Raw genomic sequence first — 27,409 nt, 5'->3', positions numbered from 1 at the left:
GTATTTTTTAGTTCAAAATTTAATTATTTCATTAAAAAATTATCTTTTTTATTACAAAATTGAACTACATTGTTTAAAATTCATGTATTTTGTTAAAAAATCGTATTTTTTGTTTAAAAGTTAATCTTTTTGTTTGAAGATTCATCATTTTACTTTAAAATTATACTTTTCGAGTTGAAGAAACATCATTATAGTTAAAAATTCATCAGTTTGGTTAAAGATTAATGTTCTTAAACTGAAAATTTAACTATTCCATTTTTGATTAAAAATCAGTATTTTTTAGTTTAAAATTTAACTATTTAATTAAAAAATGGTCTTTTTTAGTACAAAATTGAACTATTTGGTTGAAAATTCATGAATTTTGTTCAAAAGTCGTATTTTTTTTATAAAAAGTTAATCTTTTTGTTTGAATATTCATAATTTTTGTTTAAAATTTATCTATTACAGATAAATATTCTTCATCGTAGTCAGTTGAAAATTCATCACTTTGGTTTAAAATTCAATTTTTCGAGTTTAAGATACATAATTCTTGTTAAAAATTCATTAGTTTAGTTGAAAATTAATTTTATTAAACTGAAAATTTAACTAGTCCATTTTTGATTGAAAATCAGTATTTTTTAGTTTAAAATTTAATTATTTAATTAAAAAATTGTCTTTTTTAGTACAAAATTGAACTATTTTTTTTTTTAATTAATGTATTTTGTTAAAAATATTATTTTTTGATAGGCAGTTAATCTTTTTGTTTGAAGATTCATCATTTTAGTTGAAAATTTAACTATCGCAGGTAAATATTCATCATCGTAGTCAGTTGAAAATTCATCACTTTTGTTTAAAATTCAATTTTTCGAGTTGAAGATACATAATTTTAGTTAAAAAATCATCGGTTTAGTTAAAAATTAATTTTCTTAAACTGAAAATTTATCGACTCCATTTTTGTTTGCACATTGATATTTTTAGATCCAAAATTCAACTATTTGTCTTAAAATTGGTATTTTTTAAAGGAAAATTTAATTATTTCGTTGAAAATTCTTGTATTTTGTTGACAAATCGTCTGTTTCGGTGGAAAATTAATTTTCTTCTTTGCAAATTAATCTTCTTTGAAAATTCATCTTATTGGTTTGAAATTTAAGTATTTAATTGATAATTTATCACCTTGGTCGAAACTTTTATTTTTTATTTTGTGGAAAATTAATTATTTTAACTAAAAATTTAACTATTCCATTTTTTGTTAACACCGGTATTTTTTAATTCAAATTTCAACAATTTGGTTGAAATGGTTATGTTTTCAGTATTATTTAATTCTTAAATTAATCAATTGTGCATTGGTGAATAGAATCCTTATAAACTGAAAAAAAATTACTTGTGATAACTGGAAAAAATCTGGAATTGTCAGGGAATTTTTTTCCCCAGTATTTGAGTAGACACCCTGAATTAGTTCCATCCCTTTCATTTATTATAATCTGATTTTCAAATTCTGAAACATTTTTTAAATTAAATGTTTTTAAAAATAATTAATAAATAAAGACAAAATTAGGGCTCTTGTAAGATCGTTTGGTTCGATCTGCTCTCACTTTTTCATGATCAATGTGATATGATTCATCGTCAAAGAGCAAAAGAGGAATCACGCGTTTGAACGACGAACAATAGAAGAATGTCAATTCAAATTTTTTGTTGAAATATTATTTGAAAAGATTTATTTTATTTCATTCATTGAAATAAAAATTTATTTCAAGTCTCTGCTGAAGGTTACATTTTTTTCAGGTTTGTGGGACACACCAGCGAACTTCCAAAATCCCGAAACCGTTATGAAACAAATAAACCGTGACCTCTGTTAGTGATTATAAAAAGAATTCAGTGCACGATTCACTCGTTTCATGAGGACGTTAAAAGCTGTAAGTCGAATTTAACAATTCCCTTCTGAATGGATTTCTTAAATTAAATTCATTCATTTAATTACATTTTAAATCATTTTTCCCAATAAGTAGTTATCACAAATTGCTTTGTCAATTTCATTTCGTATAAAATTGGTTATTATCAAATAATAAAACATTTTTCGAAGATTTTTCTACTTGAACAATATTACATAAGAGACCTTGTGCAGCTTCCAAGAAAATTGCTTACTTTTGAGTGAGGATCCGCGTCATGGAACAACTTTCGCCTTCTTTCTTTCCATTACAGAGAAATTCAATTTTAATAACCTTAACTCTGTTTGAGTCACCTAATAAATATTAAATAATGACTACTTTTACTCAAAACATGATGTCCAAAGTTATATTATTTTTTCCTTAAAACAAACAACAACAAAAACAGGATTAAGTCTAATTATAATTTCATTGATATTAAAAATTAAAATGGCCATTTTTCACTTCACTTTATAAAATGTATTATTTAAATTTGCTTCAAGAATTGTAAAACCACTTCATAAATGGCGAAAATCTTGCACATATATATTTTACTTTTAGTTTTCATTTTATTATCTAAAACAAAAAAAGTTTTCAAATTAATTTCAGAAGCCTTCGCATTTGAAAGTCTCGATTTTGATAATGTTGCTTTTCTTCTCAAAAGAACAGATTTTAGATTTATTTATAATGCTTTTACAATTTCGAATTTAAAACTTATACAATTTATTAAAAAACTTCTAATTGAGAATTTTGAAATAGAAAATATTCAAGGCAGTGCCGTGTCCAAAACAAGGTCTTTGGGAAAAAAAAGTTTTCCATGATTTTAATCATGTTTTATGAAAGAAAATATATTAGTTTTGATGAAAAAAGCTTAAAACTTATACAAAATAATTGTTTAACCATAGTTTTTGTATGGTTGAATTTTAATAAATGATTGGTCATTTTTTCGACGAAAGCATTCCGTACAACGCTGACTACAATTTTGAAAATATATCAATAATCTGCAATTGTAGCTATTTCTTTTAAAAATTTCTTTACAAAAGATTGTTGTAACAATATCAGTTATGAGCCAAAATAATTTTTGAAATGATAAATAGTAGAGTTATTAAGAATGTTTACTTTCGAAAAAATACGTAATTAATTAGTACATTTCAAGGGTAAAAAACATTGTTAACCTAAATATTTTTTGTAAGTTTAAAAATGTTTACATTGTAAATTATGTTTATTATTTGAAATAATATCAGTAACATTATTTCTATTCTTAAAATCATAGAAAAACTATTTTTTCAGAGATCTTATTTTGGGCACCACTACTTTTCAAATTTTGAGCTTTCAAAATTGAAAGTTTTTATTTGCAACACATGATTTTAAAAAATGTATATACTCTTTAAGAAGATAATTCTTACGTGATTTTAGAATAAAAAAATCACCCCTTGCTCGAAGATTTGTAATTAAATAGTAAGAATTAAAAAAATAAATAATTTAAATAATTGTACGTCAGCTATATGTCCTCGAGTGACTCCTTCGTGCTCCAGAGGACTTGAAAACAGGCTGATGTTTCTTTGGAGATTGGTCTTTCGAGAGGTGAGACACATGGGGGCCGGTGGGGATACCCCGGGCGCCCCGCCCGGTACTCACCTATAAAATCCCGGCAGGAGGGTCAAACACAACCAGTTATAATCGGAGAATCGACAGAACATTTTTTCAAATACTTTTATTCTTTTTCTAACACGGAGGCTCGCTTCCAAGTTCTATAATTATAATCAGTCATCAATATGAAGCTCGCTGCTGTTACCACCCTCTTCTTCGTCGCTGCTGTCTTTGCCGCCGATGAAAAGAAAGAAGAACATCCAAAGACTTTTAGAAGACTCATCCCTGCTGATGTCCTTCGTGGTAAGTTAATAACTTTTTTGTTATTCTTCAATTTAATCATTAAAATTTTAAAATAGAAAATAAGTTTGATTCTGGAATATTTGAATATATTTTCTAAATTTGTATAATAAACATTACCTCATTATCTACATCAAATTCTGTAAATAAAATAATATTAGCAGATATTACTAGGCTATCAAGAACAGCTAAATTTGAAATAATAAGAGAAATCATTTGCAATGATTTAATTGAAAAATGGAAATACAATTTTCATTAAATACATGTTTGAATAAGTCTGAATACTGGGTATGACATCAAGAAATAGTGAGTATAGAGAAACTGGAATTAGATAAAGATCAAAACATACTGTACAAAATTTTTAGCGGTACTTTCTAGGCTCATCTATTTAGCATTTGCTCATTTAGCATTGTTCTGGTCTTGAAAGATATTATCTCGCTTCTCTGAATTGAAGTTCAATATGTATGGGCTATATGTATGATTTTAAGTGAAAGCTTTTTAGTCTGTACACATTCGACCTGAGGGCAATGTTTCGCATTTCAAATTCGACCAACAAAGAAACTAAATCAATACAAAAAAAGATTATTCTTCCATTCGTTTAACAAGGTTAAAGAATTTAACATGGAACTACATTTGAAATAGATATATTGAAACAAAAAGAAATTAAACAAGTAAATAAAAAATTTAATTAAAATACAAATTTATTAATATTTTTTATTTCCAACTATAGAAATCCCTGGTTGCACTTTTGATTTCCTGAGATGTGTTTACAAATGTTAATTGGTCACAGATCTTCATTCAGATAAATTTAGGAAATTCAAATTAGATTAAAATCAAATTTAAAATCAAATTAATGTATAGAATTCCTGAAAATAAAACCAAGAAACCAAGAAACAAATTTAGACAACCACCATAAAATGATCCTATTGTAATTTGAAAAAAGGTATTTTTTTTCTGAACAAGAAAAAAAAATTGACAGAAATAAAAAAGAGCAAAGAAAATGAGAAGACAAACTACCAAATTCCCTTCTTTCTCTTTTTTAAAATTTCTTTCGTCTTTTATTTTTTTATTATTATCAAATCACAATAAAGAAAAAGAAAATCACTTTCTTTCCCCTTTCTTATTTTTGCGAAAAGTATTTCTTTCTTTTTCAGGAAAAAAAAGATTTTTTTTCAAATTAAAATATGAGCATTTTATGTTGGTTATTCAAATTTATACGTTGGATTCTTGGTTTTATTTTCGGGAATTCTATACATTAATTCATCAAATAAATCTTATTTCAAGGAAATTATTATTAATAGATATAAGTCTAAATTAAAATTAATAATAAATTGATTGTTATTAGTAAATTATTGGTTATCGTGTCTTGAAGGTTCATATATTTTCAAGACCGGCCCTAGGAACAAAGAGAAAAGTCTAATTACCTTGATAACTAGGTCACTTTTTTATACTATTTACCATTGATCAATTCAATGAAAGGAGTATTTTAAAATCACTCATGACATGATTAGCATCTGCGTTAAATTACGCAATGTGTACTTCAATAATAAATAATTAGTGTCCTGGCACCATATCATATAAATTTTTATCTCTCTCACCTTTAATTATTTTTATTTGGTTAACTTAGTATCGTTTTTATTAAAAAACTATTAAATTAATTTTGAATAATCAATTTGTAAATTAAAAATGTTATCCTTTCAAATTGTGCTGCTTGTTTGTTATTCGCTAGAGCTTTATTCATCATTTTATTATCAAAAGACAAGTAGAAAGTAAGAGTTCTCACGTCCTGTTCTTTCTTTCGTTTTGTTGCTTTTAGCGAAAGGAAAACGTGACAAAATAAAGAAATCGCTAATGATGGTTGGGTATTACATCTCGAGAAAGTGTAGAAATTTACTTTGTTGTTAGTTTATCAGTCTGATATTTTTGTTTGATGAACATAAATCCAATTTTTGTATTAATAATTTATTCTGAGATTAATAGAGACTTCCAATATCATAATTTTAATCATTAATAAAAAACTGAGGCAGTTTCGAGAATTTCGCAAATATATAATTCCTATATTTAGAAGAAATTTACAAGCTCTAAGTGAATCTAATGAAAGAAATCAACTCAAATACTATTATCTATACATTTTCAATTTGCAAGTTTGAACTGTAAATTAAAATTCTGCGAAAGAACCTCAGAAACTTTTGTTTACCCTGTCACGAGAAAATAATCCGACAATATGTGTTTGAATCAAAAATAAATTTTTCTCTAGAAAATGACTTCATTCAGAGCAAAAAATTTGGCAACAAAAAAAATTTTCGAGATTGACAGTATTTAAAAAAAAATGCAGGTAGGGATAATAAATCATGATAATAATTTAATGATTATTGTTAGCTAACAGGAAACTCAAAGATTGAGGATGTGATATGCTTCAGAATTAACTTGTTTATTTTAATGCAATCTGTGAACATAATTTTCTCAAGCATAGCAAAAAAGATCCTCCAGGTGATTTCAAAGTTAAAGCTATGAAAATTGGCATAGATAAGTTTAGAACTGTCTTAATTTTTATCAAAAATTTAGTTCAATAAGTTCAGTGAAGTTCAACTGATAAGTTTATTGCGTTAATTGATAGTTTATTTCTTGAGATTCCTAATTAAATAAAACAATAAATTGAATAAGCTTTTTTCTTTACATAATGGAATAACAATCCTTCTCAAGAATATCACCGTGGCCTAGTACTTGATCTGGAGCAAGCGTTCTCCATATAAATTAATTAAATATAAGGGAAATACTGTAGGAATAAATGAAATCTGAAATTATTCAAATACTGTAGCATTGAGAAAAGTCTTCCTAGGCTTTTCCTGTTTTTTTATTAACACTTACGTAAATGATTTAGTGTTTCAGACGACCTCGTCATAATGCATTTATATCGAAGGTGTTATTACGATTAGACTCGTTTTCATTCAAATCTGAAGGATGCTTAATTACATCTATATTTTCTTGTTTTGCGACATATGTATGGACTCGGATTATAAAACAGGATCACAGGTTTTAATTTAATCTAATTGTGAAAAATCGGGAAGTCTTTCTTTGAAATGTAGGAAGTGTTTCTATGAAATCTAGGAAGTTTTTATCCAATTAGAAAAAAATATTCCCTTTCGTCCAAGTGCTGAATAAAAGGTTGTTGAAAAGAAAGTTGATGATGATGTTAAATTGTAGGATATTGAAGAAATCGAAATTGGCGTTTAATTTATTCATCCACTATGAATCATTCATGAATCATGTATGAATAGGACATTTTTACAAGGACACTTTCATGGAGAGGCTTGGAAGTTTTGAATCAGATTATTGAAACTATTGGGCGTGTTCGGCGACCATGAGAAATCGCAATGACATTATTTAAATAATCACGTCGGCCAGACAATCGTAAAGTTTCTTTATTGTGTGGGGTGCAAATGTTGCACCATCCACATCGGTGCATGTGGCAGTGAAAGTGTTTCTCCTTGAAGTTTCCAACTTTACATTGTCAAATAAATTCGCGCTTCTTGTATCTATTTTAAAACTCTTCTTCACAATTCAATTATCGATTTCAAAAATAATAGAATACTTGCTAATATATTTAAACTCGTCTTTAAAAATCATTGAACCAAAAGCTGAGATTAATATAAAAAATATTTGTATGAACATAGTTAAATTTCAATTATTCATAATTAAATAATTTCAATATCAAACGTTCAATAAACCTTAATGCTACAAATCATGAAATTAAATCCTTCACAGTTAAAAAGTAAAGAATCCTAAATTAAAAACTTTCAAATTTAAGAACGAATGATTTAGGTATTCGAATTTCTGTAATTCGCTAATCATTCAATTTCGTATAGCTCTAAATACCCCTGTTAGTTTTGAAAACGAAAAATAGACCGGAATTATTTTCCAATATAGTATTTCAATAGCCTCTTTGTATTAATGATATTTTCGATCAAACTTTGATGTAATTTAGATCTTCCCTTGTTAATAATACTGTGTGGAATCAAAATTGTTGTTCTTAATTTTTAGATTTCCCTGGAATGTGTTTTGCCTCCACGAGATGTGCGACAATCGAACCAACAAAATCTTGGGAGCTTTCTCCATTCTGTGGACGTTCAACTTGCGTCCCAGCTGAAGACAACTCAGGTCGTTTGTTCGAACTGGTAGAAGATTGCGGACCATTGCCAAAGCCCAACCCCAAGTGCAAGCTTTCCGAAAAAACCAACAAGACCGCCAGTTTCCCTGACTGTTGTCCAATTTTTGACTGCGAGGATGGAGCCAAGCTTGAATATCCAGAAATTCCAACAATCCCTCCTCCAACTGAAGGTGACGAAAAAGAAAAACCAGTCCCCAACGCTTAAAACGACAAAAAAGTCATCTCAACATTGATTTTTATTCTTCAGCTACGTCGAAATAGACTCTCAAGATAAAAAGATAAATAAAGCGATAAATAGTCCCCGAAATTCGCAATATATTCCTAGCATCTCAAGATATTGAGAAAAAAGTCTAATATATCGACAGGCATTAAAAATTGCAAAAAAAAAGTTCAAGGGGAAAAAAGAAGGCCGTGTGAACCTACTTCCATTCGCCGTCCAGTAATTATTCCCAGGGTGTCAGCTTCAGGGCCGCCGGAATGAAATTCTTGAAAATTAATAACTAATTAAAATCTTGAAAACTGATTTGGAATTAAATTATGGCCCTAACTAGAGGAAGATTCAAAGAATTGTACATAAGACGAGAATAGTACTTGCTCTCCCGCAATAACGAAAAGCTTCCTTTCCCGCACCAAGATGCGTTAGAAATTAAGAAATTAAGTCTACAAATATTTTTCCTATCACTATTTTTATACTGCAAGATATGTGACGTTTACAAATAAAATAAAATTAGAGGCACGATAGAACTTAAAGAGAGAGCTTTCACGTGGACCTAGTCGCGGCGGGTTAAGAGCAAGATTTTCTACGTAGATTCAGTGTTTTTTTCATCTTCATTTTGCTTTTTTTAATATGTACACGAAAGCCGTCCAACTGGTATAAGTAGAAAAAAAGTGATTATAATTTTATGTGATCAAATTAAAATAAGTATTTAAGCAAAAATACTTGTGATATTATTTACAATCCTTCTATTTTTCTACCTGATTCTATACAAAGAAAGTGAAGAATGAAAATTTCACTTTAACGAATTTTGTTTGTAAAATTATTGTTTCCCTCGTACTTAATACAACTGTCATGAAATCTTGCGGAAACATTTAATTAAAAAATGTGAACAGACAGTTGAACATGGTGGAAATAAATAGGGTCGAGGTGAATAAATGAACAATAAGTAATTCATGCATGAGTGTCACAGTATGAATTGACCTGTTGTGCATTGTGGATGTCCAGTGTACTCAAGTTTGAAGCTTCCCATGAAATCCCGACGGGAAGTATTCCACCATACCGGAAGTTCCAGGACAAGAGAGAGCTCAATAATTACATGGAAATTCCAGCAATTGGACGTAAAAGTAAAAAAAAAAGTAAAATAAGAATATTACTCTTAGATCCATTTTTTTTTATTACGCCTAGTTAATGGCAGAGTTAATGGAATCATTACAAATTCAACACCATGCGACTAAAACTATCAAATTTGCATATCCTTAACTGAAAGCTTTGGTTGATTTCCAAATTTCCAATATGAATCATTTTTTCATATTTGAAGATTTTGCATTTTCCCATATATTATATTTAATACTTTATTCTATTTCCCTTTATTCATTTTTTTTACCTCTTTAATCTGAACTTGAACAAAGAAACCAAGCTTGTTTTATAATAAAATATCGTAGGATAACGATTTGCAGGAGAAAAGGAATAAACATTTAAATTATATACAATCAGGATTGGCAATTAATGCAAGATCTGGAATAACTTAAAGTAGGTGCAACTTCAAGATTACTGATCGCGTTGATCATAATATTATAAATGTTTAACCTGCTTTTATATTGCTAAAATTAGAAAATTAAATCCAGTTATGGGCCATCCATAAACGTCACAAATTTGGGGATTTTTTCACGCCCCTCCCCAGAATGTAATACAGTTGTTCGTTAAAGACAGATATGACGTTTATAAATTCTTTTAAATAAAATTAATGTATATGAACTACTTAATTCAATACGAAACACTTTCAATTCTTAAGATTTCAAGCCAAAATATATTGTATGTTCAATAAAATTACTAAATAGTTAAATTTTCAAACAAAAAATATTTTCTTTCCAAATAAATTCATTTTCAAAACTAAAGGACGAATTTTCAAAACAAAAAACTTAATTTTGAACCCAATAGTTACATTAACAATCAAATAGATGAACTTTTCAGTAAAAGAGACGAGTTTTCCAAAAATATTGTTAAATATTTAAGCAAATAGTAACACTTTTACCTCAAAAAGACGAATTTTATAAAAGGTAGTTGAATTTTTAATAAAAAAGTTACTTTTTAAAAAAGAAAGATACATTTTTTTTACTAAAAACGATGACTTTACGAAAATAGTTGAATTTTCAGCGTAAAAATATAAGTTTTCAATCAAATGGTCAAAATTGTAAACAAAGAAGATATAAATTTGATCAAATATTTGAATTTTCAAGACAAAAAGACCATTTTTTTAGAAGAAAGTTGAATTCTTATTAAAAAAGTTAATTTGTAAGGAAGAAAGGTGACTTTTCTATCATAAATGATGAATTTGCAATACAAAATTGAAATATTTAAGCTAAAAAGTGAAATATTTTAGTCAAAACTGAATTTTTTTATCGGGAAAGATGAATTTAAAAAATATAATTTTCAATCAGAAAAGATGAATTTCTATCAAATAGTTGAATTTTTGAATAACCAAATTAATAGTTAAATCTTCAGATAAAAACTCTGATAAAAAAAAGTAACTTTGAAAAATAAAAAAAATGAATTTTCATCACAACTGTTAAATCATCAACCAAGAAGATGAATATTTGACTAAGAAGATTAATTTTCTATCAAAAAAGACGAATTTCCAAAGTATCCAGTATACAAGATAAAATTTTAACCAAACATGGAATACTTAAATTTTCAGATAAAAAAAAATAATAATAAAAAAATGAATTGTACACGAAGTTGTTAAATTTTGAACCAACAGATGAATTTTCAACAAAATGATTTGATTTTGAAGCCAAGAAAACGAATCATCTACAAAAGTTTAATTTTCAAACCAAAAATATTATTTTTTTTTTACCAAAAAGTTTAGTGCTTAATCAAATAGTTAAATTTTTTACTAAATTATCGAATTTTAAACTATACTCATGAATTATTAATAAAAAAATTTTTTTTACTAAGTAGTTCAAATAAACCATAATCGACTTTTCAACAAAAAAAGATGAATTCTCAACGAAGCATGTAATAGTTGATATTTCAGCTAACAATTACATTTGTAACCAAAAAGATTAAATTTTTACCAAGAATGACAAAGTTTGAATAAAAAAATTAAACTTTTAATTAAAAAAAAAGTACATTTTTAACCAAATAGTTAAATTTTCAATAAAAGATGGAATCGTTTAATTTTCAGTTAAAACAATTTATTTTCAACCAAAATAAGAATACCTCCGTCCGATTAATTTGAAACTCCGTATATCAACTATAAAAATTTCACGTTTTATCCGTTCATTTCAGTCAGTAATAAAAATGTACAAATAAGATTTTAATCAAGGTTGTAGATCTTTTAAAAACTCATATATTATCTTAAATATATTTTTCGAGAAAATGTACTATAAATCTGCGAGGAAAAGTGTGCAGAATCTAAAATGTATATTGCGATTGGATCTATAACTTTTATTAAAAAAAAACTTTTCCGAATTTTTTTCTATTAACGGCTAATTGATCTGGCTATGAATTACGCAAATTTACAATCTCTTCTTATTCGATAGGCCGAAGAACAAAGTAAAGTGCAAGTACAAGGCGAACAAGGAAAGACCTTACTTTCAAATTTCGTATTCTTCGATTCGTGACTGACTTGGATATTCCAGTCACGAATCTAAAAAATACAAATAGTTTATTAAATTCTTCTTCTGTGCAGCTTTTACGTTTACATTTTTTACAAGGAATATTTGTGTGAAAATTGTAACTAAACAAATAAAAATATTAAAACATAAAACGAGCGATCCTAAGCAAATGAAAAAGAATGGAATATCCTTGATTAAACTACTTTTTTCGGTAGGGTAGCTTTTAAAAACAAAAGTTAGTACTCTTAAATAATTACTTGAAAAGTTTTACAATTTCTCTAAATCAATTTTTGAAAACTTTATAATTAAGAAAATGTATTAAGAGACATCAGTTTTAAAGTAAAATTTGAAAATATGTACTGCCAAACTGCAGCCTGAAAATTAAAATTTCAATATTGTCAAAGCCGTATAGCTTTTAAAATATGTATAGATCCGAATATTGGACTATCTTCAAATAAGCAACAATTAAAATTGTACTCTTTCAAAATAGGTACTGAACAATTTCAAAAAACAAACATTTAAAATTATTAATTTAAGAACCAAGCGGAAGTACACGCTGCCATCTACACAGGAAACAATTTTCTATTTAAGATACAATTCTGCAAACTTAATAACATTAAATTGACAGAATTACTATAAATCATATAACTTTACGATGAAAATTGAATCTCATTTGCAAACCTTTTAATTTTTTTATCTCATTTGTCTTCCAACACAAATCATGCCTGAAATTTCTCATATTGCGAAGAATTGTCAATTACACTCAAAATAAGTGAGGTTAGATCTAGCTTACTCTTATTTGAAGGGTTTGAAAGATAACGAAACAAGTATCTGGAAGTTTTTCGATTAAACTTCAGTTCCATTCCTTTCTCTTATATTTCGATCATTTTCATTTCCATTATAAAAACATAACCAAGTACTTTTACTCAATGTTTTGATTTCACACGATTTCACCTTCACGCTCCATTGGTCGCCATTTTTGTTTTAAAAAGTTGGTATTTTATCAGTCTGATCGTATCAGCTGCCACCAGCCAAAGAATATCTTTGCATCAGTCCATCACTTTCGGCATAATCAAAACTAATGGAAGAAAAGCTCAATATTTTGACGAGATAAAACGTTTATTGTGCGTCTTTGTGTTTTATCGAAAAGTTGCTTTTAACTAGAAATCAAAATGAATGAACTTGTGTGGGGAATTAAGAACGGTGACCTCGATCAGGTCCGGGATATTGTAGAGAATAAGGTAAGTCGAAATGTCGCTTTTTGTTCAGGATTATAGAAATTTGGGCATTTCTTTGTCATTAAATGTGCCAAACAGTCAGTTGATTAAAGAGCAATTTATTACTCCAGTGAAGACATCTTGTCTCTTTTTTTAAATCTCGTATGCATACAAATTGTCAATTCAATGACAGCTGAGGCAGTTTTTTTTATATTACTTTCTGCTTATTTTTTAATTGATATCATTATTTCAGTATTAATACTATGATACTTCAACACTACTCTTCCAATAATTAATTTGATAGGCTCAAAGAATTGACAGTTTTCTGTCTTTTCTCTAAAGGAGATTTGTCTTCATCTTCATATTACAGATTTCAGATTTCAGTTTTTCAAACTTGTTAATTTTATGTTCGCCAAATAAATCCTTGGCTTTGCAAGTAGGAATCGTGTCCTTGAAAAATTTCTCCATACTTGGATACACTGAAATTCTTTGTTCAAATATTCTAAGGATGTACACTATGTATAATCAATCTCAAAAGTCGCCAATCTTTAAAATGATTTAGAAAATCGACAAAAATAGATCTATTATATTTTAGAAAAAAAAAATAATTCAGGTTAAAATTGTTTACTTAACAGTATTTAGTTTTCGTTTTTGCTTTCTCTTAAGAGAAAAGTTACAATTCTTATTTAATCCTAATCAAGACCTGATTTCATTCTTTGTAGTATTCTTTAAAATTCTATTTGTGTGGTGTTTATTAAAATGTAAACTATCGTTTCTTATTATAACAATAATAAATGTATGATTTTTAAATTAATTTTTTGAATAAAACCACCTAAAGGTCTAAAGAGAAAGCAAAAACTAAACCTCTAAATAAATACTGGTAAATAAACAATTTTAACCTGAATTGTTTTTTTTTTTCTGAAGTATTCTCAGAAGCCTCTCTCAAGATTTACAAAAATTAATAATAGATTTATTTATTTCGATTATAGCACTCATTTGAAACATAGGCGACTGTTGAGATTAATTTTACGTAACAAATATTTAAGAATAAAAATAAATATCTATGACTGCTGTTTTGTTTCTTTGTTCTTTATATTGATAAAATAGTTTGAGATTTATTAGTGAAATATTTTATGAGCTTAATAGCTTAAAAAAACAAAACTATATTTTTAATCTCTGGAGCTTAAAAATTTGGAAATTTTTGAATTATAAAATCTGAAAGAACCAAACAGGATTGTAAAATTTCACTTTGTGTATGAATTTGTATTTTAACAGGATATGGATGTCAATAAACTAATCAATGGAAGGACGTTACTACATTATGCTGCAGATTATGGCCAGAGTGATGTCCTTAGGTACCTTTTAGAAAAAGGTGCCGATGCAAATGTAAGTTTCGGTTTATAAAACAATTTTAGGATAACAAATTAACAAAAATATATTTCTTATTTCACACGCTTTTTCCCTCCGTTATTAAGGAACTGTTCCCCCTTCTCGTGTTTTTTTCGCCTAAATGCGAACTGAATTAATAAAACCCAATAAGAAAATCCATCAGTTTTTGGTTAAAATTTAATTATTTTTGTTGAAAGTTCTTGTTTTGGCGTTGAAAATTCAATTAAAACCTTTCTCAAGTGAAAATTCGTCTTTTCGATTAAATTCAGCTTTTCTTGGTTGCGAATTTATTTTTTTGGTTGAAAATTGAACTACTTGGTTAAGAGTTAAACTTATACTTTGCTCAAAAGTAATTTTTTGGAGAAATTCTTTATTTTAGTTGAAAATTCATCTCTTTGATTGAACATTTAACTATTTTGTGGAAAGTTCGTTTCTTCTTGATTGAAAATGTATATTTTAACCGAAAATTTGAAGTATTGCAGTTCAAGATTCATCATTTTGATTTACAAGATCTGCTTAAATTCAACTGTTCTTGGTTACGAATTTATTTTTTTGTTTGGAAATTCAACTACTTTGTTAAAAGTTAAACTTATGCTTTACTCAAAATTCATTTTTTTATTAGAGATTATTCATTTTAGTTGAAAATTCATCTCTTTGATTGAAAATTTAATTATTTTGTTCAAAATTCGTTGTTTTATGTTGAAAATCATTTTTTTACTGAAAATTCAACTATTGCATATGAATATTCCTCATTTTAGTTGAAAATTCATCTCTTTTCTTGAAAAATGATTTATTTCAACGAATTATTTAAACTCCAGCATTTTGTTTTCATAAGAAGCCCCCAAAAAAATGTTCTTATCGGTTTGAAAATGAAGCTAGTTATAGCCCTATTAGATGACACTTTTAACACAAAAATTAACTGATTTTAATTAAAATGTTCAAAAAATGGGTCATTTACGTAGATGGGTGCTAGGACATTTTAAGCTTGTAAGTCTATGCGTTTTAGAATTCATTGACCGTGCAACATAACTCAAAAAATAATTATAGAACTTATTGCTCCTGCGTGTACTTACACATAATTGAATGTATGAATCTAAGTTTGTGATGATATTAAATTTTTAACTAATTTTATCACAGAATTAATTATGAAAATTTTTCCGAAAAACCCTCAGTTTTCAGATTGGCAGTTAAATTCTGAAAAATGGCAAAACAAATGTATCAACAATATTTTGAGTGAAATTTTGTTTCGTCCATCAGGAAAAAAGTTACAAATGTTTGAAAATAAGGCCCAAAAATCGGTACCTCATTCACGTTAATGAATATTTGTCGAAATGATTTAATTTTTAGTGTGAGAAGTACATCTGGTAGTTTAGCAGTTTCATTCCATGCAAAGGAAACAAGTGGATAATGAATTTCCTTTATTTTTGGTTATTGTGCAGGGTTTGAACATTCTTAGTCTTGATTTTTTAAATGAAAATTGTTGAAATAATTAATAATTCTTGTGAATTTGCCAAACACCATAGAAAACGCCCATCGCCAAAGACATTCTCAGTTATTTCTGTAAAAAAATTAGCCTATTCATTGAAAAAAGCTAAACTCTTCATTTTTTTATAGAAATTGATTGGATAATCAATAACTCTTATGAATGTGCAAAGTGCCATATGAAAGAGTCACCGGGAAAATACTCTTAGTTGATTCTGTGAAAAAAATTAGGCGTATTCTTTTAAAAATATAGCGAAACTCTGAATTCTTGTATGAAAATAGTTTAAATAATCAATAATTCTGAATTTTTTCCCTGATTTCCCCTGAATTTGATTCTCTGAAAAAATTGAGCTAATTCGTTTGAAAAAAAGCCAAACTGTGAATTTGCTTACAAAAATAGTTTTAAGAATTACTAAGCAGAATCGATTTTTAATTAATAGTAATAAAACTTTAATTGCTCTCGGATTATACAGGGTGATTTTTTTAACTTGAAATTTTGAAATATCTCGAAAAATAGGCACTCTATGTAAAAATATTATGATTCAAAAGTTTCAAGTTTAAAAAATCACCCTGTATACCAAAATTCCGGATTTTAATAAGTTAAACAAGTCTAATCCCAACAATAATTAGCAAAGATATAAAACCTTCTTTGATAAATCTAAACATTTGTATAAAAAAGGGTACTTCTGAAGAGTTGAGAAATGTCAAATTTATTATATAAAATCCAAATACACAAATCTTTCCGAAATTTCAAAAGCTTTCGTTTCCCAAAAACGATACTGAATATTTTGACACTTACGAACATTTTGAGCTATAAATAAACTGTGACTAATATTTATGACTAACGTTAAGTCTAAGATTCATTTTTCAAAATATAATTGACAAAGGAATGAAAAGTCTTCTTTTAAAAACGAGCGTTAAAATAAAGCTATGTATTGGGAATGGTGGTCTACGAATTTCGCCACATGGTGCCGAAAAATGGAACTAGAAAGAGTAGGTACAGTTTTAAACATGTATTTTAATTTTTGCATAAATTTTTTTTTGTGAAATAGGTTTTTTTAAAAATAAAATTATTTCATTATTTCACATGAGTTTTAATGCATTGTAAGCTTAAATAAACTTTAATTAATGTATGTCGCGCCAAATTTTATCCATATTTTGCCAATAATACGAATAATAGACGACTGGAATCGTGCCTATTCTTTCTAATTTGAATTTTTTTCACCAGGTGGCGTGCATATCAAAAATGCTGGAACAGATCAATTGTTAAATCCGGTTTTTTTTATACAATTCCAAAAGTTACATTTGCGTGGACGGATAATTCCCATTGCAATTTAGAACAAAATGTTCAACAGAAAGAAGAAAGGAAAAAATTATGATAAAAATTGATTGAAAAAATAATCCGCTATCTTTCATAGGTTTCGAGTTATAATACATAGAAAAATCCTCATTTTTTTGGATTCTCAGTGAAAAATCACTAAGTTTCCAAAAACACTTTGTAGCTTCGCACCTAATTACTCCACTGAAAAGTGTTCCACAGGTGAGTGAAATTTGACTCAATTCTCTGTAATTATAAAAAAAGAACAATATCCCGTTTTAGTTTGCGTTAATGATGTCAGAGGATAAAATAGTGTCTACGAAAATCTGCGTAGATCTAAAAAAAGAGGTATTTTAGACATATTATTTTGGGAATTACAAGGTTTCAACATTTTTTTGGTGCATTTTTGACTAAAAACAGAGAATTTGTTTTTTTTGTGTGGAAATTATCTTGTTTCCTGTGCATTCCGCGATAAAATTACTTAAGATTAAATGAAACTGGAGTCAACTTGGCGTGAGTTAAAAAAAAGGGTTCTAGCCCTAATAGGTCACGAGATATGACCTTGGAAAGTGCACTCTTCCTGCATAGGCCATAGACTATAGAGGCACCTGAGCGTGCCGTGAGGTAGAAATACGGTCGTATTTCGAAAACTTTGTCTCCAATAAGTGTAAATAATTCATTTATCATGTATAATACGTCTTTTACCATTAAAACATAATTAATTGTTTATAATAAAAGCTTCTATCACCACTTATGATTAATTTTTGGCCTTTTTAGTATTTTCGTGGTAAAAAAGTGATTGTAATTAGTTGAAAATGTATGATTTCTTTTTTATCAATAAACAATGATGTTTTATTAATAATTGTGTATAATAAAATATTTTTATAACCACTGTTGAGTACTTTTTGAGTAGTTTTGTGATAAAGAAAGTAACTATAATTGATTAAAAATGTGATATGTATCTCTTTGCAGTAAGCAAATAGTTTTTTAGTAATTGTTTATAACAATATCTTGTAATAACAATTATTAAAAACTGGTTGTTTTCTGATGAACAGTATATACCACATTTGTAATCAATTATAATTACTGTTTTGCTAGAAAAGTACGCAGAAAGTACTCAAAAGTGGTTATGACTATATATTGTTATAAACAATCTATTTTATCCTCTAGCATCATTAACGCAAACTAAAACTGACACGATTTATATTGAACAAAACTGAACTCCACTTATTTGCTCGTAAAAATAGGCAAAAATGGTCAACTTTAAGAGATCATAACTTATGACCTACTATAGGTGGGACATTGTTCTTTTTTTGTAATTACAGATAATTGAGTGAACTTTCACTCACCTGTGGAACACTTTCCAGCGGAGTAATTAGGTACGAAGGTACTCACTGTTTTTTTTAAAATAGTGATTTTTCGCTGACAAAAAAAAAGGGGGATTTTTCTAAGTATCATAACTCGAAACCTATGGAAGATAGCGGATTATTTTTCTAAACAAATTTTCTCATAATTGTGTCCTCTTTCTTTTCTCTGTTGAACATTTTGCTCTAAATTGCAATGGGAATTATCCGTCCACGCAAATGTAACGTTTGGAACTGTGTAAAAAAAACCGCGTTTGGCAATTGGTCTGTTCTAGCATTTTTGATATGTCAAAAGTGACACCTTATCGGAACTTTCTCAATAAAAACATTGGAAGTAGGATTTTTTCGGGAATTTCACTTATTATTTCAACGAAATACCTGGACTATGTAACTGACCCAATTTTCTGCCCAGAATTGTTTTCGTGATGGGTACCCTTCAAAAATAATATTTCGGTATACATAGCATTCATTTCACGCTCCTTTTAAAAAGAAGAATTTAAATTTCATTGTGAATTATATTCTGAAAAATTAATCTTAGACTTAACGTTAGTCATAAGTATTAGTCATAGTTTATTTATAGTACAAAATGTTCGTAAATACCAAAATATTCAGTACCGTTTTTTGCAAACGAAATCTTTTGAAATTTCGGAAAGATTTGTGTATATGGATTTTGTATAATAAATTTGACATTTTTTAACTCTTCAGAAGTATCCTTTTTTATACAAATTTTTAGATTTATCAAAGAAGGTTTTATATCTGTGCGAATTATTTTTGGGATTAGGCATGTTTAGATCATTAAAATCCAGAGTTTTGGAATATAATGCGAGAGCAATTAAAGTTTTATTACTATTAATTAAAAATAGATGATGTTTAGTAATTCTTGACACTATTTTTATAAGCCAATTCATAGTTTGGCTTTTTTTCAAACGAATTAGCTCAATTTTTTCAGAGAATCAAATTCAGGGGAAATCAGGGGAAAAAATCAGAATTATTGCTTATTTAAACAATTTTCATACATGAATTCAGAGTATCGTTATATTCTTTAAAGAATACGCCTAATTTTTTTCACAGAATCAACTAAGAGTATTTTCCCGGTGACTCTTTTATATGACACTTTGCAAATTTATAAGAATTATTAATTATCTAAACAATTTATGTAAAAATGTAGAGTTTAGCTTTTTTTCAATGAATAGGCTTAATTTTTTGCAGAAATAACTGAGAATGTCTTTCGCGATGATCGTTTTCTATGGTGTTTTGCAATTTTTCAAGAATTATTAATTCTTTAAACAATTTTCATTTTAAAAATCGAGACTAAGAATGTCCAAATCCTGCACAATAATCAAAAATAAAGGAAATCCATGACCCACTTGTTTCCTTTGCATGGAGTGAAAGATAGGAATCAGAATCATCTATTTTTTGTAAGAAATCTAACTACTTAATATTAAAAATTCAAGTGGTTAGTTAAAAGTTCAACTCTTTTGTTAAAAATTAATTTAATTTCATTTGAAGCCCTATACTTTTGGTTAAAACTTCATTTTTTTGTTGTTCAAAATTAATGTTTTTAAACTGAAAATTTGATTATTCCATTTTTGATTAAAACTTGCAATATTTAGTTGAAAATTAAACTATTTGGTTAAAAATTCATGTATTTTGTGAAAAATGATTTTTTTTCTAGAAAAATAAATATTTAAAAATTAAAAATGCAACAATGTGTTTAAATATCCATATATTTCTTTGAAAATGCGTCTTTTGGTAAAATAACGAATCTTCGTGGTTGAAAATGTGACTATTTGATTAAAAATTCAACTGGTTTATTGAAAACTTAATTATTTTGTTAATAATTCAAGTATCCTGTTGTCTGTTTGGGAAAAAAATTCGTCAATTTGTATTGAAAGTTCATATTTTTGGATTGAAAATTCACCTTTTTTGGTAGAGTAGTCTTCTTCTTTGTTCAAAATTAATCTTTCTTCGTTGAAAATTAATATTTTTGTTGCATATTCAACTTTTCGGATTGAAATTTGAACTGTCTTCAGCAAAATTCGTTTTTTTTTTGGCTTAAAGTTCGTCTTTTTCGCTTGACATTCAGCTATTTGGTTGAAAATTTAATCTTTTTTGTTTGAAAATTGGATCTTTTGATGAAAATTCTTCTTTGTGTGTTCAAATTTGAACTATTTGGTAGAAAATTCGTCTCTTGCTTTAATGTTCAACTGTTGTTTGGGTGTAAATAGAACTGTTTGGCTAAAAAGTAATTTCAAAAATAAATCATTTATAGTTTAAAATGACGTTTTATATTGAAAATTTATTTTTTTGGTCTTAAGAGTAAACTGCTTTCTAAAACATTCGACTTTTTAGCTTGAAAACTCAAGTTTTCTATTAAAAACTCATCTCTTGTCGTAAAAAATTAATCTTTTTGGCTTGAACATTCAACTATTTTGTTTTAAAATTTAATATATTTCGACTTTAAATGAGTTTCTCGTTTAATTCAATATGGTACGTATCTATACATTAACTTTATTTAGAAGAATTTATTTCCCTATTTTCATGCGAAATCGCCATATTTTCCCTATTTTGAGCTGTTAATTCTTTTATTACATAAAGTACCAAATTTGAACTTTAATTTTAGTATTGTTTACATTTAGACAGCTTTATTTCAATTTAATGAATTTTTTATTTCACGGTTTAAAATTAAAGAATTATAGAAAGTAGAAAGGTTTTCAGCTTACCGTTATTTTAATCAAAACATAATTTAAAAAATCTGCCCGCTCGAAAAATCTTCGCGCTCGAAGGTGTATTTGTCTCGCCCTTTGCGCTCAGTCTTTGTATCTGTCCCACATTTGTGCACAGACTTTTAAGATTAACGAACCAAACATCGACAACTGTAATTTGGTGATTGTGAATTCTCTTTTGTTAAAGCTTCTTTGGCTTTAACGAAGACATTCTCATCACGTATCTCGTGCTTCGTACTCGATTTTGTCCAAAATGTTAACTTTTCTATATTATATTTAACACTTCTGTATCAAAGTTATAATACATTTATTCAGATTATTTAGCGATAGAAAGTTTTCACATAAAACTAATGCCTTCTCATTATGATGAGAATATAATAATAAATCATTTTTGTGCGACAAAAATTTGAATTTTCGATTTTTTAACAAAATTTAAAAAGTTGTTATGATACTCGTGTAGGTCTTTAAAAACTAATATTTTTCCTTTGTTGACTTTTTTCATGTGGTTCGTTGAATGACATATAATAGTCATTTTCGTTATTATTATTATTTTTTAAGTTTGGAAACGCTTTAACTCTGGTAATTTTTTTGTTATCAAAAAAAGTCATTAAGATAAATTGTTCATATTTTTTTGCACTATAAACAGCACTATATGAAAATTTCAAATCTTAAAAAAGTGGTCTTAAAATTTTTGAAAATGCTCCAAACTATTGCATTTTTATTTAAAATAGCTGGCTGACGAAATCGTCCTTTCTTTTCATATCCTTATAAAGTGTGTCAAAGGGAAATTCAATAAAATAATTACTTCAAATGTTACTGTGTTTACAGACTACAACGACAACGACGATAATGACAAGGCCGACAGACAGATGTCATCGTAATACCGGTTTCTTTGGGAATTAGGGATTCTCGAAAAGTGAAAATTTCAAGAAATCCGCGAGAGTCAGTTTTCCCATAAAACAATACCTTCTTATTATGATGAGAATGTAATAATTCAGTATTTTTGTGCGATTAAAAGATGAATTTTCGATTTTTTTAAAATTATAAAACCTGTTATGATGACCTTGTAGGTTTTTCAAAAAGTAACGTTTTCCTTTTCTTACCTTTTTTTTATATCGTGCGTTGATTGGCTTAGAATTTTCATTTTCATTTTGTATTTTGAAAAAGCCATAACTGTGATAATTTTCTTGTTATCAAAAAAATCCATCAAGATAAATTGTTAACATTTTCGTGTGCTATAAATAGCCGTACGTGGAATTTTAACATCTTTGGCCCCTAAACCTGTGTGCCAAAGCCCATTTCGATTCAATTAGTCGGTCCAAAGACATCCAGTATACATACGACAACGACAGACAGATACCAACCTGAAAACATTTTGTTCCTTCTCAGGAAATCTCAAAACGTCGATATTTGATGGAATCCGCGAAAGTCATTTTTCGTATGAAACCAATACCTTCTCACTATAGTGTACATGTAAAAAGCGCGTGCCCTATCAAAAAAATGTAAAAATCAAAATTTTAGATCTTATTTAGGCAAACGATTTTTTTATCATCCATTTTACTGTACCGAGTACCGTCTTCCACACATTTAGTTTGTTTATTTTTTCGCAACTTGTGTCAAAAAGTGATTCATCATGAATTTGTAGTTTTTTTTTCAGTGCGTGTAATTTGAGCTTTTTCATTTTTTTTTGTATCTTGCATAGTTTAACCAAAAAATGGAATTTGTGGATTTTTATTTTTTTTTGTAGGATCAAATTTGGAATTTTCAACTTTTCGACCAAATTAAAAAAATTGTTATCATGATCTTGTAGGGATTTCGAAAATCAAAGTTTTTCTTCTCTTGACTTTTTTTCGTATCATGCGTTGTTTGGCTTAAAATGTTCATTTTAATTTGTTTCTTTGGATTTTGAAAATGCTCTAACTCTGGTGATTTTTTATTTTTCAAAAAAAGTCATTAGGATAAATTGTTCAACTTTTTGAATACTATAAATAACCGTACAGAGAATTTTGGAATTTTCAAAAAAGTGGTCTAAAAAATATTCAAAATGTGCCCACTTTTTGAATTTTCATCCAAAGTGGCTAGCTAACGAACTTGACCTTTAGTTTAGGACACTAAACGAGTGTGCCTAAGGGCAATCTAATAGATTAATTTTTTCGAAAGTTATCGTTTTGAAAGTCAGACAGACAAACATACATACAGGCATACAGACAGACACATTCTTAAAAACCTGTCTTTCGGTTCCAGAGGGTCTCAAAACGTGGACATTTGATAACAACTGGGGCGGGGGGTCAAATTTTACACATATCTAATACCTTCTCTGATGAGAATGTAAAAAACTGAAAGCACTTTTTTGCTGTAATTTTCACAGGTGAGAGACAAGCATGGAATCACAACTCTTTTGGCAGCAATATGGGAAGGCCACACGAGTTGTGTGAAGCTTCTGTTGGAAAAAGGAGCGAGACCCAACGGAGTGACACCTGATGGCACAAGTTACTTGGACGCGGCCGAAAAAGTCGAAATTAAGGAGCTCCTTGAGTTTTACAAAACTAAAACTCTTTAAAAGTTACGATTCTGTTGTTTAAATAGGTACTTTAATGTTCCTTATAGGATGCCGTAGCTTCGTTATAAATTCAGTGCATTCTATCAGACTTCTATATATTTATGTAACTTACATAAGGGTACGAAGCTATAAAGTAGGTTTATATCAGTAATGATAACAATACAAGAAAATATTCACGCTTCGAGTAACGCGACCTAAAAAATGTCCGCCTAGAATCGCAAATTTTCTCGCGATACCTATCGATAAGTTCAACATGTTTTTAGTTCTTTTACAACTAGAATCTAATGTTTTCCGACTCATTTTTTAGAAAAAAAAGACACTCCTCGATGTGTAATTTACATCCAAGATGTCTAAGTTTTTGTTTTATTAATATATTTAGTACAAAAAATACCTGCTCTGCATTTTTTTAAGCTTATTATAGTCCTTGTTTACGCATCCGGGTTCTCACCGTGGTACATTTTCACATATAAGTGGAGTCGAAATTAAAATTTCGCGTGGGGCCCCCGAAGTGTCATTATATTTAGTTTAATGATAAGCAAATGGTGTCTTTAGAATTTATTTAGAATTTATTTATTAAAGCTACCCAGAGTTAGGCACTTTGAAAAAATAGCAAAAATCAGGGAATTTCTGCAAGAATTAACTCTAAAAAATAATCAGGGCTGCCACACATTAATCACTTTTTTCAATAAATTAACTCGTGGGTTAAATCACTATTCAATTCAGGTCTATACCGATTTCTGAATTGTCGTCTATTCTTTTAGAATATTTCAGAGTAGTTTGGAAGATTCCGAGAAATTTTTGATAGATTTCAATAATTTGAAAGGATTTTTAAGATTTTAGGGATTTCAAAGCGTTTGAAATATTTTAGGATAATATAATTTTCTCGAATTTCGGAAGATATGGAACGATTTTATAGAACCTATAAGCTGTTATGATTTTAAAATTTTCACAGGAGTGAGTTACATAAGTGAGTTATTTCCTAGGGTTTCAAAGATTTGAAATTATTTTTCAAATTTACTCTGAATTCTTACGAATTCTTTTAAATTAATTTGAAGTTTTTTAATTCACTTCAATTCTTCTGAATTCAATGGATTTTTTATTTTATTTTTATTTTTAACCGTTTTTATTTGATTGATTCTGAGGATCAATTGATAAAATTATTAAAGGGTTTCCAATATTTTAGGGTTTTGTTCAAGATTCCTAGACGTTTTCAAGAACTTGCTAAGTTTCAAGGGGTTTCGAAAGATATCAAAAGATACAAAATATTTTAGGGAATTAAAAAAAATTCCCTAAATTCTTCATATTTTTTGCAATAGTTTGAAGAGATTTCAAAGACTTTTAAATATTTTAGGGTATTTTAAAAGATTCCAATGCATTTTCAAGAGATTTAAGTAATTTCAAGGAATTTCTAAGGGTTTTCATAATTTTAAGGGATTTTCATATTTCAATATATTTCAAAGAATTTATTCACAATAAATTAGGGTTTGCGTAGTGTACGTTTCAAAGATTAAAGAGTTTTGGAATTCGTCTTGAATTTTTATTAATTTGTCCTGAATTCTTTTAAATTCTACTCAATTCAATGCATTTCTTTCATATTTTTTCAATTGTTTTCAATTCACTTGATTGCTTTTTTAATTCAGCTTCATTTTCTTATGAATTTTATCTGATTTTTGTAATTTTCGTTCAATTGATCTAAATTCACTCAAATTTTACTGTAATGAACAAAATTTGTTTTTTGAAATCCGAAAAAAGTAAAAAAATTTGAATCCAGTTAATATTTTCTGTTCTCTATTTTATTATACTTTATTTTATTATACACATCTATTGTTTAAAAAATTAAGTCAAATTTGTTCTATGTTCAGTTTTTGATACAAATTTGTTTTTGAAACAAATTTTTCTTAATTCATAATTTTTTTTAAATGGCGAAAAAAACATGTTTTTTGATTGCGTCCTATGCACACATTTAAAAGAAGAATGTTTTTTCAACAAAAATTGTGTTATCTTAGAAATTCGTCAAAATCGCTCAAATGTAAAATTGACCTCTTTTTAACTATTGAAACAACACTAAAAAATTTTTTTTTCGAAAAAACAAAATACTAGCTTGTTACTTTGATTCAATCTGAAGAAACTTCAGGTTCGAAATATTAAACTTCTTTTACAATATGTGCATAGGAGTCAATAAGAAAACACGTTTTTTGGCCATTTTCAAAAAATCTTAAATTGAGCAAAACATGCTCTTTAATTTATACTTTATTATTATTGTTTAATAGCAAAAAATGTACATGGAAACAATTCGCCATAGTTGTCGAAGCAATAGGGAAATTTTTGCAATTTTTAAATCAAAAAAGGAAACAGAAGAAATTAACAGATTTCAATTTTTTTCCCCTTTTTTCGGATGTCAACCCACACATTTTTTTCACTCGGCTCAAAAACTATTTGACTTTAAATTACGCCCAGTCACTTCTTCGGTTATAAATTAGTAGAGTTTCAGAGACTAAATTTTGTAATTTACTTCCATTCTTTTAAATTCGCTCAACTCTATTTAATTCAATGAAGTTTTTTAGTTTTTATTCAATTGATCATAAATTGTTTTAACTTTACCTTGAGTTCTTAGGCATTTTATCAAACTCTTTTAAATATCCTTGTATTTGTCTAAGCTCGTTTCAAACTTACTGGATTCAATGAAGTTTTTTTTTTAATTTTTGAACAATCCATTTAATCTTTTCTTAATTCACCTTGAAATTTTATGAATTTTATAGAATTCTTCTCGTGTCTCTTTAAGTCCTCTTAATCCATTCTAATTTTATGGAAATCAATGGAATTCTTGGGATTAAAATTTTTTCCAATTCATTTGAAATCTTGTATGAATTTATTCCGAATTTGTTACCCTATGAACGCAAAAATGTTCTCTATAAAGGTTTCCAAAAAGCTACACATCTACATTTCTTATTATTTATTGAATATTTTTTAAATCGTGATTTTCCTTCTATAGTTTATTATAAAACTGGTTCATTTTACTGATCTTTGAATAATAAATAAAGGAACAAATTACTCCATCGCCTATATCTACACACAAGCTTATCTGCAATAATTTGTTAGAGGCAGTTTACCTTGATGACAATATTTTTTAAATTCACTCTTGATTCTTGACAGTTTTTTTTTATAAGATTTAGTTCACATCAAATAGAACTTATAGAAGACGACCCCTGCAATTCGAAGCTCCGCATTTGCAGATAATTATTTTTCCCGGAATGCTGCCCACGTCGTAACTGTAATTCCAAGTTAATTCTTGACCAGCTCTTATATATCGAAGAGCGAAGAATGCCACCCAAGGAAATCGAACATCGTGAGTGTCCACGAAGACGTTCTGCACAAAAACGTTTGGGTCGCAGGAATGCTGAAAGAATTATTAAAAATTTTCGAGTGCATTTAAGTAAATGGAAAAGGAACGAGTTGAAAATAATTTAACCCGTAAACGGTACACTGGTGCGAATTGGTTTGTTTGCAATGTTAATATTAATTATTTATTATATTTAACATATAATAAACAACTAGCATAT

The 27,409-nt window shown here is 27.8% G+C and overlaps 3 protein-coding genes across 4 annotated transcripts in view; 2 read left to right on the top strand and 1 right to left on the bottom strand.

The window, feature by feature from the left end:
• Positions 1-3,559: 3,559 nt before the first annotated feature.
• On the top strand, positions 3,560-8,896 carry LOC117176044. Its single transcript, XM_033366035.1, has 2 exons — positions 3,560-3,794; positions 7,833-8,896. Exons 1-2 carry the CDS (start codon positions 3,677-3,679, stop codon positions 8,162-8,164), a joined length of 450 nt encoding a protein of 149 aa, XP_033221926.1. The 5' UTR covers positions 3,560-3,676; the 3' UTR covers positions 8,165-8,896.
• Positions 8,897-9,088: 192 nt separating this feature from the next.
• Positions 9,089-24,237, top strand: LOC117176045 (myotrophin). Of its 2 annotated transcripts, none has more exons than XM_033366036.1 (3): positions 9,089-9,300; positions 14,286-14,396; positions 23,658-24,237. In XM_033366036.1, exons 1-3 carry the CDS (start codon positions 9,205-9,207, stop codon positions 23,847-23,849), a joined length of 399 nt encoding a protein of 132 aa, XP_033221927.1. In that variant the 5' UTR covers positions 9,089-9,204; the 3' UTR covers positions 23,850-24,237. The 2 variants fall into 2 exon arrangements, with proteins under 2 accessions (XP_033221927.1, XP_033221928.1); XM_033366037.1 differs by lacking the exon at positions 9,089-9,300 and adding an exon at positions 12,785-13,034.
• A 2,550-nt stretch (positions 24,238-26,787) lies between these two features.
• The window catches only part of LOC117176819 (histone-lysine N-methyltransferase eggless), a 20,370-nt gene continuing 19,748 nt past the window's right edge, over positions 26,788-27,409 (bottom strand). Inside the window, exon 14 of the mRNA XM_033367140.1 lies at positions 26,788-27,246. Coding sequence (XP_033223031.1) covers positions 27,040-27,246 — 207 coding nt within the window. The 3' untranslated portion in view covers positions 26,788-27,039. The remainder of the gene's footprint in view (positions 27,247-27,409) is intronic.

The sequence above is a fragment of the Belonocnema kinseyi genome, chromosome 7 (genome assembly GCF_010883055.1).
Source record: "Belonocnema kinseyi isolate 2016_QV_RU_SX_M_011 chromosome 7, B_treatae_v1, whole genome shotgun sequence".
Lineage (NCBI taxonomy): Eukaryota > Metazoa > Arthropoda > Insecta > Hymenoptera > Cynipidae > Belonocnema > Belonocnema kinseyi.
The sequence above is the reverse complement of the archived record's forward strand: the minus strand, read 5'-3'. Positions and strand labels throughout refer to the sequence as shown.